Source organism: Triticum dicoccoides, chromosome 3A, assembly GCF_002162155.2.
Source record: "Triticum dicoccoides isolate Atlit2015 ecotype Zavitan chromosome 3A, WEW_v2.0, whole genome shotgun sequence".
Taxonomy (NCBI): Eukaryota; Viridiplantae; Streptophyta; class Magnoliopsida; order Poales; family Poaceae; genus Triticum; species Triticum dicoccoides.
The window spans coordinates 472,861,069-472,876,130 of NC_041384.1; the positions used below are offsets into that span (position 1 = coordinate 472,861,069).

General features: G+C 42.5%; 1 protein-coding gene across 1 annotated transcript; it reads left to right on the plus strand.

The window, feature by feature from the left end:
* Positions 1–475: 475 nt before the first annotated feature.
* On the plus strand, positions 476–7,547 carry LOC119268628 (putative receptor protein kinase ZmPK1). Its single transcript, XM_037550295.1, has one exon. It carries the CDS (start codon positions 4,380–4,382, stop codon positions 6,768–6,770), a length of 2,391 nt encoding a protein of 796 aa, XP_037406192.1. The 5' UTR covers positions 476–4,379; the 3' UTR covers positions 6,771–7,547.
* The last annotated feature ends 7,515 nt before the right edge of the window (positions 7,548–15,062 follow it).

Here is a 15,062-nt window from a genome sequence, read left to right on the forward strand (position 1 = left end):
CTACTAAACAATGCAATCCGGAAATCTTGTGAGAGATGATGAAATGTTGTGTGTTCATGCACAACATGATCGTCGAGGATGAGGGTGACGACGTTGCCGCAACTCTGGAATTTGAGAACATGGATGATCCTATCCAACTTTCGGACCAGAATCTGGCCACATTTGAGTAGTTTATTCAAATGCATCAACAAATTCGATATCGACCAACTCACAAGCAACTAAAAGAAAATTTGATTAAGCATCACTGTGCGGTGAAAGGGGACAATATTGTTGGGATGTAATATTTGAACTTTTTAAAATTTGTACTAATGTTGCATGCGGCTATTTGAACGTCAGTACACTTTGCATGCGGCTACTTGATCGTGCGGGCTAGGGAAAAAAACCGGAAGGCCAGATGTATGCGGCTACGTTTGGATGTCATCCTCCCGCATCCGTCCGCGGACAGGTTGCCATTGGAGATGCCCTTAGAACACCATTCTTTGTATCCCTCTGAACTTGATTAGATAAAATAAATCATCTAAAGAAATTAGTATCCGGCGCTTATAAGCTCCAAAAATAGGAATTTACCTTAGATAGGCTATAGGTGTCGATGTCGATGACAAAAAACTGAAATAGAGTAGTACTTACTCATCCTAATCATCGAGTTTTGTGTGGCCCACGCATGACTTAGACTCTCTGAAAGCAAGCAAGTGCGTACCAACTAGGCAGAAAATAAACCACGGAACCAACACGGAAGCAAGTGACCAATAACCAACTGAAATCAGTGTGAAAAAAACTGCGCACATCCTAATCAAAGTCTAGAACCGCGGAGTAGCACCACATATTGATACTGGGTGCTATCCCCCGGCTTTACACTAGGACTAAATGCAGTCCACGGCGAACAGAGAACAAAAATACTTGTAGGTCACCAGATCAACGTTCACACGAATTTGCGCCAGCGGTCATAAAATAATCAAGCCCGTAACAGAAGATTGTACCAAAGCCTCCTCTTCTCCGTCTCCGGTGACAATCTATCTCTGCCTCGACGTCGACCTGCCCTCAAGCTCCGGTGTTCATACTGCAGATTATTTTGCAATCTCGCAAAGTGCAGATAACACCAGTTATTGCAGGTTCTTTTTCAGGAGTATATAATTTCTAAGCTACTAGTAACTTTGAAAAATATGCCTTTTTGACGGGACATTACTCTCCAGGTACTCACAGTTTTGACAAAAATGCATAGAGTGGGTTCACTGTTTCAGTTGCCTGGTTGCTCCCCTGTTTCTTCTTTTTCTCCAGACCAAAAGAGAGAGAGAGAAAGAAACAAGGAAAGATGCTGATTATTGCTTTGCTAAAATGCCCACTAGGGTAAAGATGGTGACACATCGATATGGAAATTAAAGGGCAATGATGACCGAGTACTTCAGAAAATATCAAGCCAGTACGTACTAGCTACTAGGACAAGTCATGCATAGAGATACTGTCAATCAGGCCGACAATACGGAGATAATAAATACTGAAACAACCGTCACCTAACGGACTTTATCAAGCAATTTTCATGGTAAGAATAGTTCAGCACAAACAACATGTGTGTGGCGTTTAGTTTTCTCAAGGGAAATTCAGAAGCACAATAGTTTGCTATATGGTTAAATAACTAAAACAGGATAGAAAATGGTCTTGTGTGAAGAAGATTACGAACGCTAGAGAGAGATATACAAATCGTGCAATCTAAAGCTGCAGCACATATGCATCTTGATTTTACCTGGAATGAAGACGAAAAACTTGTGTGAACCAGATAAGACCCGTGGAAAAACAGAACTCATTGGAGGTCCCATGTGTAGATTTCTCTTATTTGACGGAAGACATTGCTATATTAGTAGTGACCACTGTCTAATTAGTTAGCATTGACTCATCAATTAGCACTTTAATACTAATTTTGGATTATGCAATGTGGATCCATTCAATTTACACATAATCCAAAATAGCCTCCTTCTATGTATTATTTGTAAATAGTAACTGGAACAAAACATAGGGTCGCCCTCTTCACGCCCAATGTTCCATCAGTTGACATCATGCCAACCAACCCAATACCTTAATTATAGCAAAACATTGTGTACACTCTGGACCCGCATGACAACTTTGACTTCTCAGTCTAGTTTTCAATAGTTCAAGTCAGCATCTAAGCTAATAGCTCTATGTGCTAATACACATCGCTAATTAAAAAGCAAAGCATTTCGCAAAAAAAAAATGCAAAGCATTTGGAACTTAAAGCTGCCTTACCACTATCTGATCTCACGCACATAAATACCCAAAGAAGAGCTCCCTGTAGAGAAAAATGGCTGCACTGCTCATTCTGGCTCTTCTTTCATCTCTCTCCTTCCACCTTTGCTCTGGTGAGTCGCCATGTGTGGCTCTTGGCTTTGATCCTTTAGAACACCATTCTTTGTATCCATGTGAACTTGATTACATAAAATAAATCATCTAAAGAAATTAGTATCCAGCGCTTAAGCTCCAAAAATAGGAATTTACCCCAGATCAGCTATAGGTGTCGATGTCGATGATAAAATTTCTGAAATAGGGTACTCACTCATTCCAAACACTTTGAGTCTTGTGTGGCCCACGGAACGCATTACTTGGACTATTTCTGAAAGCAAGCAAGTGCACACCAACGACACAGAAAAATAAACCACGGAAGCAAGTGACCAATAACTAACTGACAGCAGTGTGAAAAAAATGCGCACATCCTAATCAAAATCTAAAAACGCAGGGTGCGTCCCTTTCTCAGAGTAGCAGCGTATGTTGATACTGGGTACTGCCCCGGCTTTACACGATGACTAAACACCGAACAGAGAACAAAAATGTAGACAAATACACCAAAGACACGCCAATACTTGTAGGTCAGGTCACTAGGTCAACGTTCACATGAATGTGCACTGGCGGTCATAAATAAATCAAGCCTGTAACGATCCAGGAGACACCCAGAAGATTGTACCAAAACCTCCTCTTCTCTGACTCCGGTGACAATCTGGCTCGACGTCGACCTGCCCTCAAGCTCCGGTGTTTATACTGCAGATTGTTTTGCAATCCCACGAAGTGCAGATAACACCACTTATTGCAGGTTCTTTTTCAGGAGTATATGTTTTCTGAGCTACTACTCCCTCTGATCCAAAATAAGTGCCGTGGTTTTAGTTTGGAGTAGTAACTTTGACAAATATGCATTTTGACAGGAAGGCACTCTTCATTTAACAGTTTTCACAAAAATGCATAGAATGGGTTCACTATTTCAGTTGCCTGGTTGTTCCCCTGTTCCCTTTTTTTTCCACGGCAAAAAAAGAAAAAGAAAAAAAAGAAAACAGGGAGAGATGCTGATTCTTGTTCTGCTAAGATGCCCACTAGGGTAAAGATGGTGACACATTGATGTGGAAATTAAAGGACGATGATGACTGAGTACTTCAGAAAAGATCAAGCTAGTACTACGGAGTACAAGTCATGCGTAGAGATACTGTAAATAACTACTAGTATCTCTGGCATTCTATCCAGCTGCCTAATGAAAACCATGAATCAGGCCGACAATACGAAGATAACAAATACTGAAACAACTGCCACCTAACGGACTTTATCAAACAATGGTAATAAGTAAGAATAGTTCAACACAAACAACATGTGTGTGGCGTTTAGTTTTCTCAAGGGAAACTGAAAAGCACAAAAGTTTGCTATATTATGGTTAAATAACTAAAACAGGGTACAGAATTGGTCTTGTGTGAAGAAGATTATGAACGCCAGAGTTAGATACAAATCGTGCAAAATCTAAAGCTCCAGCACATATGCATCTTGGTTTTACTTGGAATAGAGATGAAAAACTTTTTTTTTGGAACTTATGAAGACAAAAAACTTGTGTGAACCAGATAAGGTCGTTGAAGAAAAAAAAGAACCTCATTGGAGGTCCCATGAGTAGGTAGGTTTTTGATTTGACGAAAGACATTGCTATATTAGTAGTGACCACTGTCTACTTAGTCAGCATTGTCTCACATTCAATTATTAGTTTAATAGTACTAATTTTGGATTATGCAAGTGTGGGTCCATTAGCCTCTTTGTATGTCTTATTTGTAAATAGTAACTGCCAGTATCCTTCACGCACAATGTTCCATTAGTTGACATCATGCCAACCAACCCAATACCTTAACTATAGCAAAACAATGTGTACACTCTGGACCAGCATGACAAGTTTGTCTTCCCAGTCTAGTTTTCAATAGTTCAAGTCAGGATCTAAGATAATAGGTCTATGTGCTAATGCACATCGTTATCTAGTTAAAAAGAAAAGCATTTGGAACTTAAAGCTGCCTTACCACTCTCTAATCTCTGCACATCCATACCCAAGGCAGAGCTCCCCGGAGAGGAGAAAAATGGCTGCACTGCTCTTTCTAGCCCTTCTTTCATCTCTCTCCTTCCACCTTTGCTCTTGTGCTTCTGCTTCCCCATGGCATACCATGACCACCGGCTCATATATGAGACCAGAAGACCATGACAGAATCTTTCTCCTCTCACCAGACACCACCTTCTCCTGCGGCTTCCATCCAGTTGGGACAAATGCTTTCACCTTCTCGATCTGGTACACCACCGTGAAAACGGTTGTCTGGACGGCGAATCCCTATTCCGCGGCGAATGGCTACTATTCCCCGGTGAACCTTCACGGCTCCAGAATATCGCTGAACCAGGATGGCAACCTGGTCCTGGCAGATACCAATGGCTCCATGGTATGGGAAAGCAAGACGTCTTCAGGCAAGCACACAATTGTTTCCCTCCTCGACACTGGCAACCTTGTAATCAATGATTCTAGCAATAAAATCGTATGGCAGAGCTTTGATTCACCAACAGACACCTTGCTCCCTTGGCAGAAACTCAAGAAAGACATAAGGTTAGTCTCTGGTTACCATCACCTCTATTTTGACAACGACAATGTCTTGCGCCTGTTGTATGATGGCCCAGATATTACAAGCATCTACTGGCCAAGTCCAGATTATGATGCACAAAAAAATGGACGCAATAGATATAACAGCACCAGGGTCGCATTTCTGGACGACAAGGGTAATTTTGTGTCAAGTGATGGGTTTAAAATAGTGGCTTCAGATTCAGGCCCTGGGATCAAGAGGAGGATTACAATTGATCATGATGGCAATTTTAGAATGTACAGCTTGGACGCGTCAGCAAGGAAATGGGTGGTTACAGGGCAGGCTGTAATACAGATGTGCTATGTGCACGGATTATGCGGCAAGAATGGGCTTTGTGACTACTCAGAAGGCCTTAAATGTAGATGCCCTCCAGAATATGTGATGGTTGATCCAACAGACTGGAACAAGGGATGCAAACCGACATTCACAATTGGTAGTAATCAACCACATGAGAACTTTACATTTGTTAAGCAACCTCATGCAGACTTCTATGGCTTTGATCTGGGCTCTAATCAATCCATCTCATTTGAAGCATGTTGGGACATTTGCCTCAACAGCAGCTCATGTATATCTTTCACATACAAGGGTGGGGATGGTTGGTGTTATACTAAAAACATACTCTACAACGGTCAGGTGTACCCGTACTTCCCAGGAGACAACTACATGAAAGTACCAAAGAGTTTCAATGGTTCAGCATCCTCAATCTCCAAACAAGAAAGCCTAACCTGCAGACCCAGTGGTTCAGAGATTATGATAGGATCAGCAAACATGTATGGAATAAAGAAGGACAACATAAAGTGGATATACTTGTATGTCTTTGGTGCAATACTGGGATTTCTAGAGTTGCTTGTTATTGTGACAGGATGGTGTCTTTTTTTCAGAAAGAGTAACATGCCCAAATCAATGGAGGATGGATACAAGATGATAACAAACCAGTTCAGGCGGTTTACATACAGAGAATTGAGGGAAGCAACTGGAAAGTTCAAAGAAGAGATTGGGAGAGGGGGTGCTGGAATTGTTTACAGAGGAGTACTTGAAGATAAGAAAATAGTTGCAGTAAAGAAACTTACAAATGTCCAACAGGGAGAAGAGGAATTCTGGGCAGAAGTGACTCTAATTGGAAGGATTAATCACATAAATTTGGTCAGGATGATGGGATTCTGCTCAGAAGGGAAAAACAGATTATTAGTATACGAGTATGTGGAGAATGAGTCACTGGACAAGTACCTCTTTGGTGAGAGAAGTACTGAAAGTCTGATCGGTTGGAACCAAAGGTACAAGATTGCCGTGGGTGCAGCAAGGGGTCTTGCTTATCTACATCATGAATGCCTCGAGTGGATCGTCCATTGTGACGTGAAGCCAGAAAACATACTCCTAACTCGAGATTTCGATGCCAAAATAGCAGACTTCGGACTAGCCAAGCTTGCGAAGCGAGACAGCGCTAGCTTCAATTTCACCCATATGAGGGGCACAATGGGCTACATGGCACCAGAATGGGCATTGAATACGCCGATCAATGCGAAGGTCGATGTTTACAGCTACGGAGTTGTGCTTCTGGAGATTGTGACTGGAGCTAGGGTTTCAAGTGGCATAATGGTCGACGGAAGACAAGTGGAGTTTCCAGACTTCATCCAGGAGGCCAAACAGATTCTGGCTACCGAGAGGATCACTGATCTAGTGGATGCCAGATTGAAGGGGAATTTCGATCTAGAGCAGGCAACTGCAATAGTGAGAATAGCTGTTGCATGCCTTGGAGGTAGATGCGAGAGGCCGACGATGGACGAGATTCTGAAGGCTCTCATGTCATATGATGATGAAGACGACCATCCTGCCTATTCGTATTGACATGCAATGCAAACTGATGTAAATATTTGAGCTATGCACACTGTTTGTTAGCTCTGTTGACGTTATAAGCTAATAGGCATAAGTAGATAAGATGCAAAAGGTGAATTGTTGTGTGCATTTATAAGCTAAGAGGCATAAGTAGATAAGATGCAAAAGGCGAATTGTTGTGTGCATTTGCAGGAACCTATTACAGAAATGTGGCAGGTTTATTTTAACGTCGTAAGGTGAGTAGTTTATATTTCACAAACACCATTTTCATGTTTCCAGTCTCGCCACTTTCATCTCTTTAGTCTCCCCAGTTTAACTGCATGAACTTTTTGTTACCACTATGGTGATATCTTCCCCATCGTCACCTGGTCAACTAGTCAAGGGCACCAATGCTACTGCCAGGCACTAACATGAGAATCGACCCATTTCTGCAAACAGACACGAAACTATAATAAGTTTGCTCAAGATAGGCTAAAAGCATTAAGATATGCACAGGCTTGGACCCTAACTAGGAACGAGTACAGCAGTTAAGCATCCAGTACATGGTTGGCGTTGGAATGTTACATATACTTGGCAACACTACCTGCGAAAATGGACGGAATGCTCTGTTCGGTAAAAGGATCGATCGAGCTCTCGAAGCGCTAGGATGTGGTCGGCCTTTCGCCCAAGCCGAATCAGGCGGAGGGAAATGGCCAATGAGGGCGCCGGATCCGCTGCAGCCGCCGGGAACCGCGGAGGGGAGGGCGCCGAGGAGCGGCGGCGCGCGCTGCGGCAAGGGGCTCCAACCTGGGTCTGCCGGCTAGAGAGATACTCGCATCAGGCATGGGCTGATTTTTATTTTATTTTTTTGAGACATTCAGGCATGGGCTGAATGAAGTCGATGGACCAGTCCAGCCGAAGCACACTAGCATCTCTGAAAACCGTAATAAGGCCCATTCGGGAGTTTTTTTTAATAATTTTTGGGAAACTCCCATTAGGGAGCTATTGGGCTCCCCGCTCGGTTTAAAGGCGGAACCGACTATGTGAATTTGGAACGATGCATACTGTATTTTGATGGAATATCAAAAACCCATCGATGAAAGCTTAAGATTAGAGGGGGGAGTGTGAATAGGAGATCCTAAATTTTTAACAAAAAAAGAGTTTTCAACCAAATGAGGACTAGAAGTGATGCAAAGTGCGAAAGCATAACAACTCTAGGTAAGGATGAAAACAAATGCATCAATACATAGATGCAAGAGAAGTATTTAAGTAGTAACCGAAGCATTAGGCCGGGACTTAGCAGATATCGTAAACAGAACGGAAAAAGCGAGAAAATGCTAAGTCACAAGCAATGTAAAACAAAATTCTTCGTGAACAGTAGTGCATACAAGTAAAGCACAAGGATTCGAAACTATAAGGCTGATGAAGACACATGATTTGTTTATCAAGTTCAAGTTGTTGGCGACACCTTTATGCCTTGCTTGGAAAGGCTGAGCACACTCTGAGGTCACAGTAGATATCGTCTTGTTCTTCTTGTGTTAAGTTCCTTATATCTCGACCAACACTTTTGGTAGATTTTGTGATGCTTTTTGGAACATGCAAACTTGTTCTTAGGCAAATCCACACGTAGGATTCTCACAAAACAACGCTTAACCATCTAGAGGATGCAAAATCATCAAGAGTAACAAGAAGAATGGTTAGGCACGAATATGTATCACTCAGGTTGTAGTATTGCCCACCAATACATAGGAAGGGTAAACTCGGTGCACACTTAGCATACAAATGTCGGGCAACACCCCAAACAAGAGGGGGTAGAGGGATGGGCATCGCAAACAAGCCGTTGGTCGGAATGCTCTGATCAACTTGCAACTCACAAAAGAACTCCAACTGTAGCATCATATATCGACCACGGGTGAATGGGAGATTCAACACTTCCTTCGGAAAAGCAAGTTCCTCAAAGAAAAACAGAGTACATAAAAATAAGACAAAACAGAATGACGTAAACCTAAACAAGCAACAACTGACTTAGAGGAATATCAAGTTAAAATGGCCAAATACGATAGTATTTGTATCATCCATTAAAGAAGAAGCGGTAGAGAAGCCGGATACAACTCCTTTCGGCCATTACAACACTAAAATCCGAGGTTAGCAACCACACCCACCATGCCTACCACAAAGATGCCTCACCTAGTCCAACATCTGTCAAGGCTTCAAAGGCAACGAGGCAAGACACAAAGCAACTTGGTCGTATAAAGAGAGAATCTAGAGACATATACAATGACCATGACTCCCAAACAACCTAAACCAACGTACCCCCACCTATGCGCCTAAAGGGAGTCGTCAAGTGGATGACACGACTCAGTCGGAGCTAAAGAGTGTGTCATCGAGGAAGCGGTGGCATCAATGTACATGGCATCTTGGAGGTCCACGCCCTAAGAAACAGCCAACATCGACTCTAGCAGCTAGCATAGGGACTCCGGAGATGAGGCGTTTTGCTTTCGTTTCGTGGTTGTGGCCTCTGTGTTCATCATCTTTGAGATCTGATAACACAGGGTTGACGTAGTTGGCCAGGGGAGACGCCATTGTATGGTACAACCAGCGGTATTAGCACGTCTTGTTGTACCGTCATCTCTCTTGGATAGCCCGGCACGGTTGGGTTTCTTCTCACTTGATCTTTGATACGTCCATTTTGCATCATGCTTTTATATTGATATTTATTGCATCATGGGTTGTTATTACCTATTTTGGTACAATACTTATGCCTTTTCTCTCTTATTTTACAAGGTTTACATGAAGAGGGAGAATGCCGACAGCTGGAATTCTGGACTAGAAAAGGAGCAAATCTGATAGACCTATTCTGCACAAATCCAAAAGTTCTGAAAATTTACGAAGAATTATTTTGGAATATATAAAAAATATTAGGCGAAGAAAATACCTGAGGGGACCCACCAGGAGGCCACAAGCTTGGGGGCGCGCCCTACCCCCTGGGCGTGCCCCTATGTCTTGTGGGCCCCCTGGCAGGTCTCTGGTGCCCATCTTCTGCTATATGATGTCTTTTGACCTAAAAAAAGTCAGAAGGAAGCTTTCGGGACGAACCACTGCCGTCTCGAGGCGGAACCTAGGTAGAAGCAATCTAGGGCTCTGGCGGAGCTATTCTGCCGGGGAAACTTCCCTCCCGGAGGGGTCAATCTCCATTAACATCTTCACCAGCACGATCTCCTCTCAAATCCTAGTTCATCTCTTGTATCCAGTCTCTGTCTCAAAACCTTAGATAGGTACATATGGGTTGCTAGTAGTGTTGATTACTCCTTGTAGTTGATGCTAGTTGGTTTATTCGGTGGAAGATCATAGGTTCAGATCCTTAATGATATTCAATACCCCTTTGATTATGAACATGAATATGCTTTGTGAGTAGTTACGTTTGTTCCTGAGGACATGGGAGAAGTCTTGTTATAAGTAATCATGTGAATTTGGTATTCGTTCGATATTTTGATGAGATGTATGTTGTCATTCCTCTAGTGGTGTTATGTGAACGTCGACTACATGACACTTCACCATGATTTGGGCCTAGGGGAAGGCATTGGGAAGTAATAAGTAGATCATGGGTTCCTAGAGTGGCAAAAGCTTAAACCCTAGTTTAAGCTTTGCTTCGTAAGGGGCTGATTTGGATCCACATGTTTCATGCTATGGTTTGATTTATCTTAATTCTTATTTCGTAGTTGCGGATGCTTGCGAGAATGGTTAATCATAAGTGGGAGGCTTGTCCAAGTAAGGATCACACCCAAGCACTGGTTCACCCACATATCAAATTATCAAAGTAATGAACGTGAATCATATGAGCATGATGAAAACTAGCTTGACAGTTCCCATGTGTCCTCGGGAGTGCTTTGCTTTATATAAGAGTTTGTCCAGGCTTGTTCTTTGCTAAAAAAAGGATTCGTCCACCTTGCTGCACCTTAGTTACACTTGTTACTTGTTACCCATTACGAATTATCTTATCATCAAACTATCTGCCACCGATAATTTTAGTGCTTGCAGAGAATACCTTACTGAAAACCGCTTGTCATTTCCTTCTGCTCCTTGTTGGGTTTGATACTCTTACTTATCAAAAGGACTACGATAGATCCCCTATACTTTTTTCTGGCGCCGTTGTCGGGGAGTGAAGCGTCTTTGGTAAGTGGAATTTGGTAAGGAAACATTAATATTACGTGCTGAAATTTATTGTCACTTGTCACTATGGAAAATAATCCTTTGAGGGGCTTGTTCAGGGTATCTTCACCTAGACCAGTAGAGCAAGAAGTTGCTACTGAACCTACTGAAAATATTTATTATGAAATTCCTTCGGGTATGATAGAGAAATTGCTAGCTAATCCTGATGCAAGAGATGGAACATTACATCCTGATATGCATCTAATATATGTGGATGAAGTTTGTGGATTATTTAAGCTTGCAAGTTTGCCCGGGGATGAAGTCAAGAATAAGGTCTTCCCTTTATATTTGAAGGAGAAGGCATTGATATGGTATAGGCTATGCGATGATATTGAGACTTGGAACTACAACTGATTGAAATTGGAATTTCATCAGAAGTTTTATCCTATGCATCTCGTTCATCGTGATCAGAATTATATTGATAATTTTTGGCCTCGTGAAGGAGAAAGTATCGATCGAGATTGGGGGAGGCTTAAGTCAATGTTATATTCATGCCCCAATCATGAGCTCTCAAGAGAAATTATTATTCAAATTTTTTATGCTAGGCTTTCTCGTAATGATCAATCCATACTCGATACTTCTTGTACTAGTTATTTTATGAAGAAGATTATTGAATTCAAATGGGATTTATTGGAAAGAATCAAACGCAACTCTGAAGATTGGGAGCCCGACGAAGCACTACTGCAGGATGCTGCTAACGTGACACTACAATCGGAGACCCTTTGACGAAACTATGTGTGATGCATTAATCGCAAACGGTGATGTAAAAAACCCATCAAAAAAGATGCAAAACATTTGCGATGGCGGGGCCATCAAACATGGTTCCGATTTTAGTTGTGTGTGCGATCACTACAAAAAAATACACTTCCGTGATGATACGTGTTTGTCACGGTAGGTCGCGTTTTTTTTCATGCATGTACATCCATGACAATTTCATGAAAAAATCAAGATAGTCATACCTGTGCTGTCATAGAAGTGTTCCATGACATTACCAAAATTATCATCACGGAAGTGTGCACTTCCATGACGATAAATCGCGCGTCACAGAAGTGCTTTCATCAAGGGTGACCGACACGTGGCATCCACCATAACGGAACACCGTTAAGATATTGGGTCAGGTTTTGGATCTGATAACCCATTAACAGCCCCGACCAATGGGGATTTTCCACGTGTAAAATCATCATTGGCTGGAGGAAACACGTGTCGGCTCATCGTTGGGACAGATGTCATCCACTCATTGGACAGAAGGCGCCTATGATACATCGACACGTGGCACGGCCCAACAGAGGCCCATTCCTGTGAAAAGGCCGGCCCGTTTGACTTGGTCAAAAGGTGGCGGGCTGGCCCATGGAAAGCCTGTTAACGGCCTGTTCGCATATAGCCCATTTACAGCCCGCTAACCCAAGGCCCGTTACGCCCTATCCGAATTAGGCCCAGTAGCGTCATATGGGCCATCCAATATGATTCCAGCCCGTTTTCACTTCTGGCCCATGTATGGCCCATGACGTCTTTTGGCCCATATGAGGCCCTATGTAACTCTTGGCCTATTAACGACCCGTGGTGAAACTGGCCCGTAATGAACAGTGTATCACTTTACACCCATTAACGACCCGTGGTGAAACTGGCCCGTAATGAATAGTGTATCACTTTATACCCATTAACGGCCCATTATTCCGTTGGGCCGTTTCCAGCCCATGTTATCTTTCGGCCTTCTCAGAGCCCATTTATTCTTGGGCTCATTTCCAGCATTCGATTACTTACGGCCCATTACTATTATTTTCTGCTTGTGGGACAAATTCAGCCCGTGGTTACAGTCGGCACGTTTGTGGTCTATTAATACGTTGGGCCGTTTTCATAGCGTCATCAAATATGACCCATTAATGATGGCCCGTTATGGTCGGCCCATGAACGGACGATTCCAACTCTAGCCCGTTTATGGCCATAATGCGGCCTGTTATTGGCCCATGTTTGGCCAATCGATCATACGGCCCGTATAAGGTCCATTGATGATACGGCCCGTAGAAGGCCCATTTTTTCTATGGCCCGTAGAAAGCCCATTGTTTCTACGGCCCGTAGAAGGCCTACTGTTTCTACGGCCCGTAGAAGGCCCACTGTTTCTATGGCCCGTAGGAGGCCCAGTGTCAATACAGTAAATATTAGCCCATGGTTATTGTGGCCTAGTTTTAAAAAATAGGTTATTGCAGCCACTAGCAAACCGCGGAAAAAGAACTGCACTGACTACAAGCAAACAAATAAAGAAGACAACAAGGAAATAAATAAGCAAGCAACTTATGCTAGGCTATCACGGCTATTACACATATTACATCCACTAGGCATCAAAGTTCGCCACCAGTGCAAATATAGGGAACAAAGCAGCATATAAATGCCGCAGCAAAACAAGTCCAGAACTAAAACCACTTTAGAAGAGTTCAAGAAACAATATCCTGGGTACGCATAATGCTGGCAAGATGCTTAGCAAGCTTATTAACTTTCTCTTGTTTGGCGCTTAAATCCTCCAGCGCTTGCTGTTGCACAAGAAAGTACGCATCTGAATTCTGCAGGGACTTCCTCAGTCCTTCGGCTTCTTGCCGCGGCACAGCTGACTGATGCCTTTCAGCTTGTAGCTGAGATTGAAGAAGCCGAAGTGATTCAGGCAGCAAGTTCGAAGAGCTTGTGCCAGTGGTACTGGCCAGTAACTCGAACACTACATCAACGCAAAACTGTGGGGTTTTCTCACTGTCTACAAGATCGTTTTTATCACCTTTCTTGGAGACCAACAGGGTTGTCTCACTATCTTGAACCTTATCTGCATTACTTTCTCTACCATTGCATAGTGGGGTGCTCTTCTCCAATATTCTGTTTGCATACTACAAGAGAAACAAGCAGACACATCATAGGTTTAGCTTGTAGTATACGAAACTCATTTTGGTAAACCGGTTCAGTAGTAAGGTGGACAGGATAACAACATGAAACAAACATATATCTATGTACTATGGTCACTGTATTGTCCATATCATTCTAGTTTATGTTCCCTAATCAAGATAGAGACACAGTTCAACTCATATATTTTTAAGACACGGCAGCATAGACAGAATGTAAGTGTGAGAAACTACACAGCATTGGCAGCACTTGTAATGTGCATCACATGAGAACATAACTGTTTATACGACTTAAACTGAAATCAACATAGAGCAAGAAGTTAGAACAACAATCCAGTTAAAGAAATAGGTTTAAAACATACATGTTGCGCCATTGGAGTTTCAATTGGATCCTTCAAATTCGGAAGTAGTTGGTATGAGTAAATACAGTGATGCAACAGCAAAGGAGTATGGACCATAGCTACGGAATCTGACCTGAGAACAGTTGCTCTTCTGCTTTAAATGTGGAGTTTGGGTTAGCTGTGGTGGTCTTCGTGCTTTGGGCACTCCGGTAGCTTTACAAACTGCTCGTGTGGGGGTACTCTGTGGTGGACATGGTGCTTTGTCAACTATAAGTGGCTTACTATCCGTTGGGGTTGCGGTTAGATGGGTTGTAGCTGGTTCTCTGCCCAACGGTGTAAGTGTGCAATTTGGAAGAGTCTCGATTATGTGTGGTGGGGCTAGTTTGTGGGCCAGTACAACCATGGTTCTATCTGCATCGACGGGTAGCACTGTCTTTTGTGAAGAACGGGTTTTTTGCTCCCTTAGATACTGCCATCACCCCTCCAATTCAAATGGCTGATAAACAAGAAAAGAAATTGAACGTACAAACATTGTATGGTAGATAGATGTGGTAATTCACATATATGTTGTCTAACCAAACAGGACAACATGACACAGTTTCACATATATGATGCCTAACTAAACAGGATAGCATGACACAGTTTCAGATATATGATGGATAACTTAACAGGATATAATGGCATAATTCAACATATGATGAGTACCTAAACAGGATGACATGACAAAACTATATGATGTCTTTCTAAAATAGGTTGGGATGAAATAATTCACATACAATTTGTCTAAGTATACATGATGGCATGATATAATTGACATAATTGATTCATATACTAAGCAGCTAGCACTCGCACGTATGATCTCTAAACTAAGCAATGCAAGACACCATATGCATCAT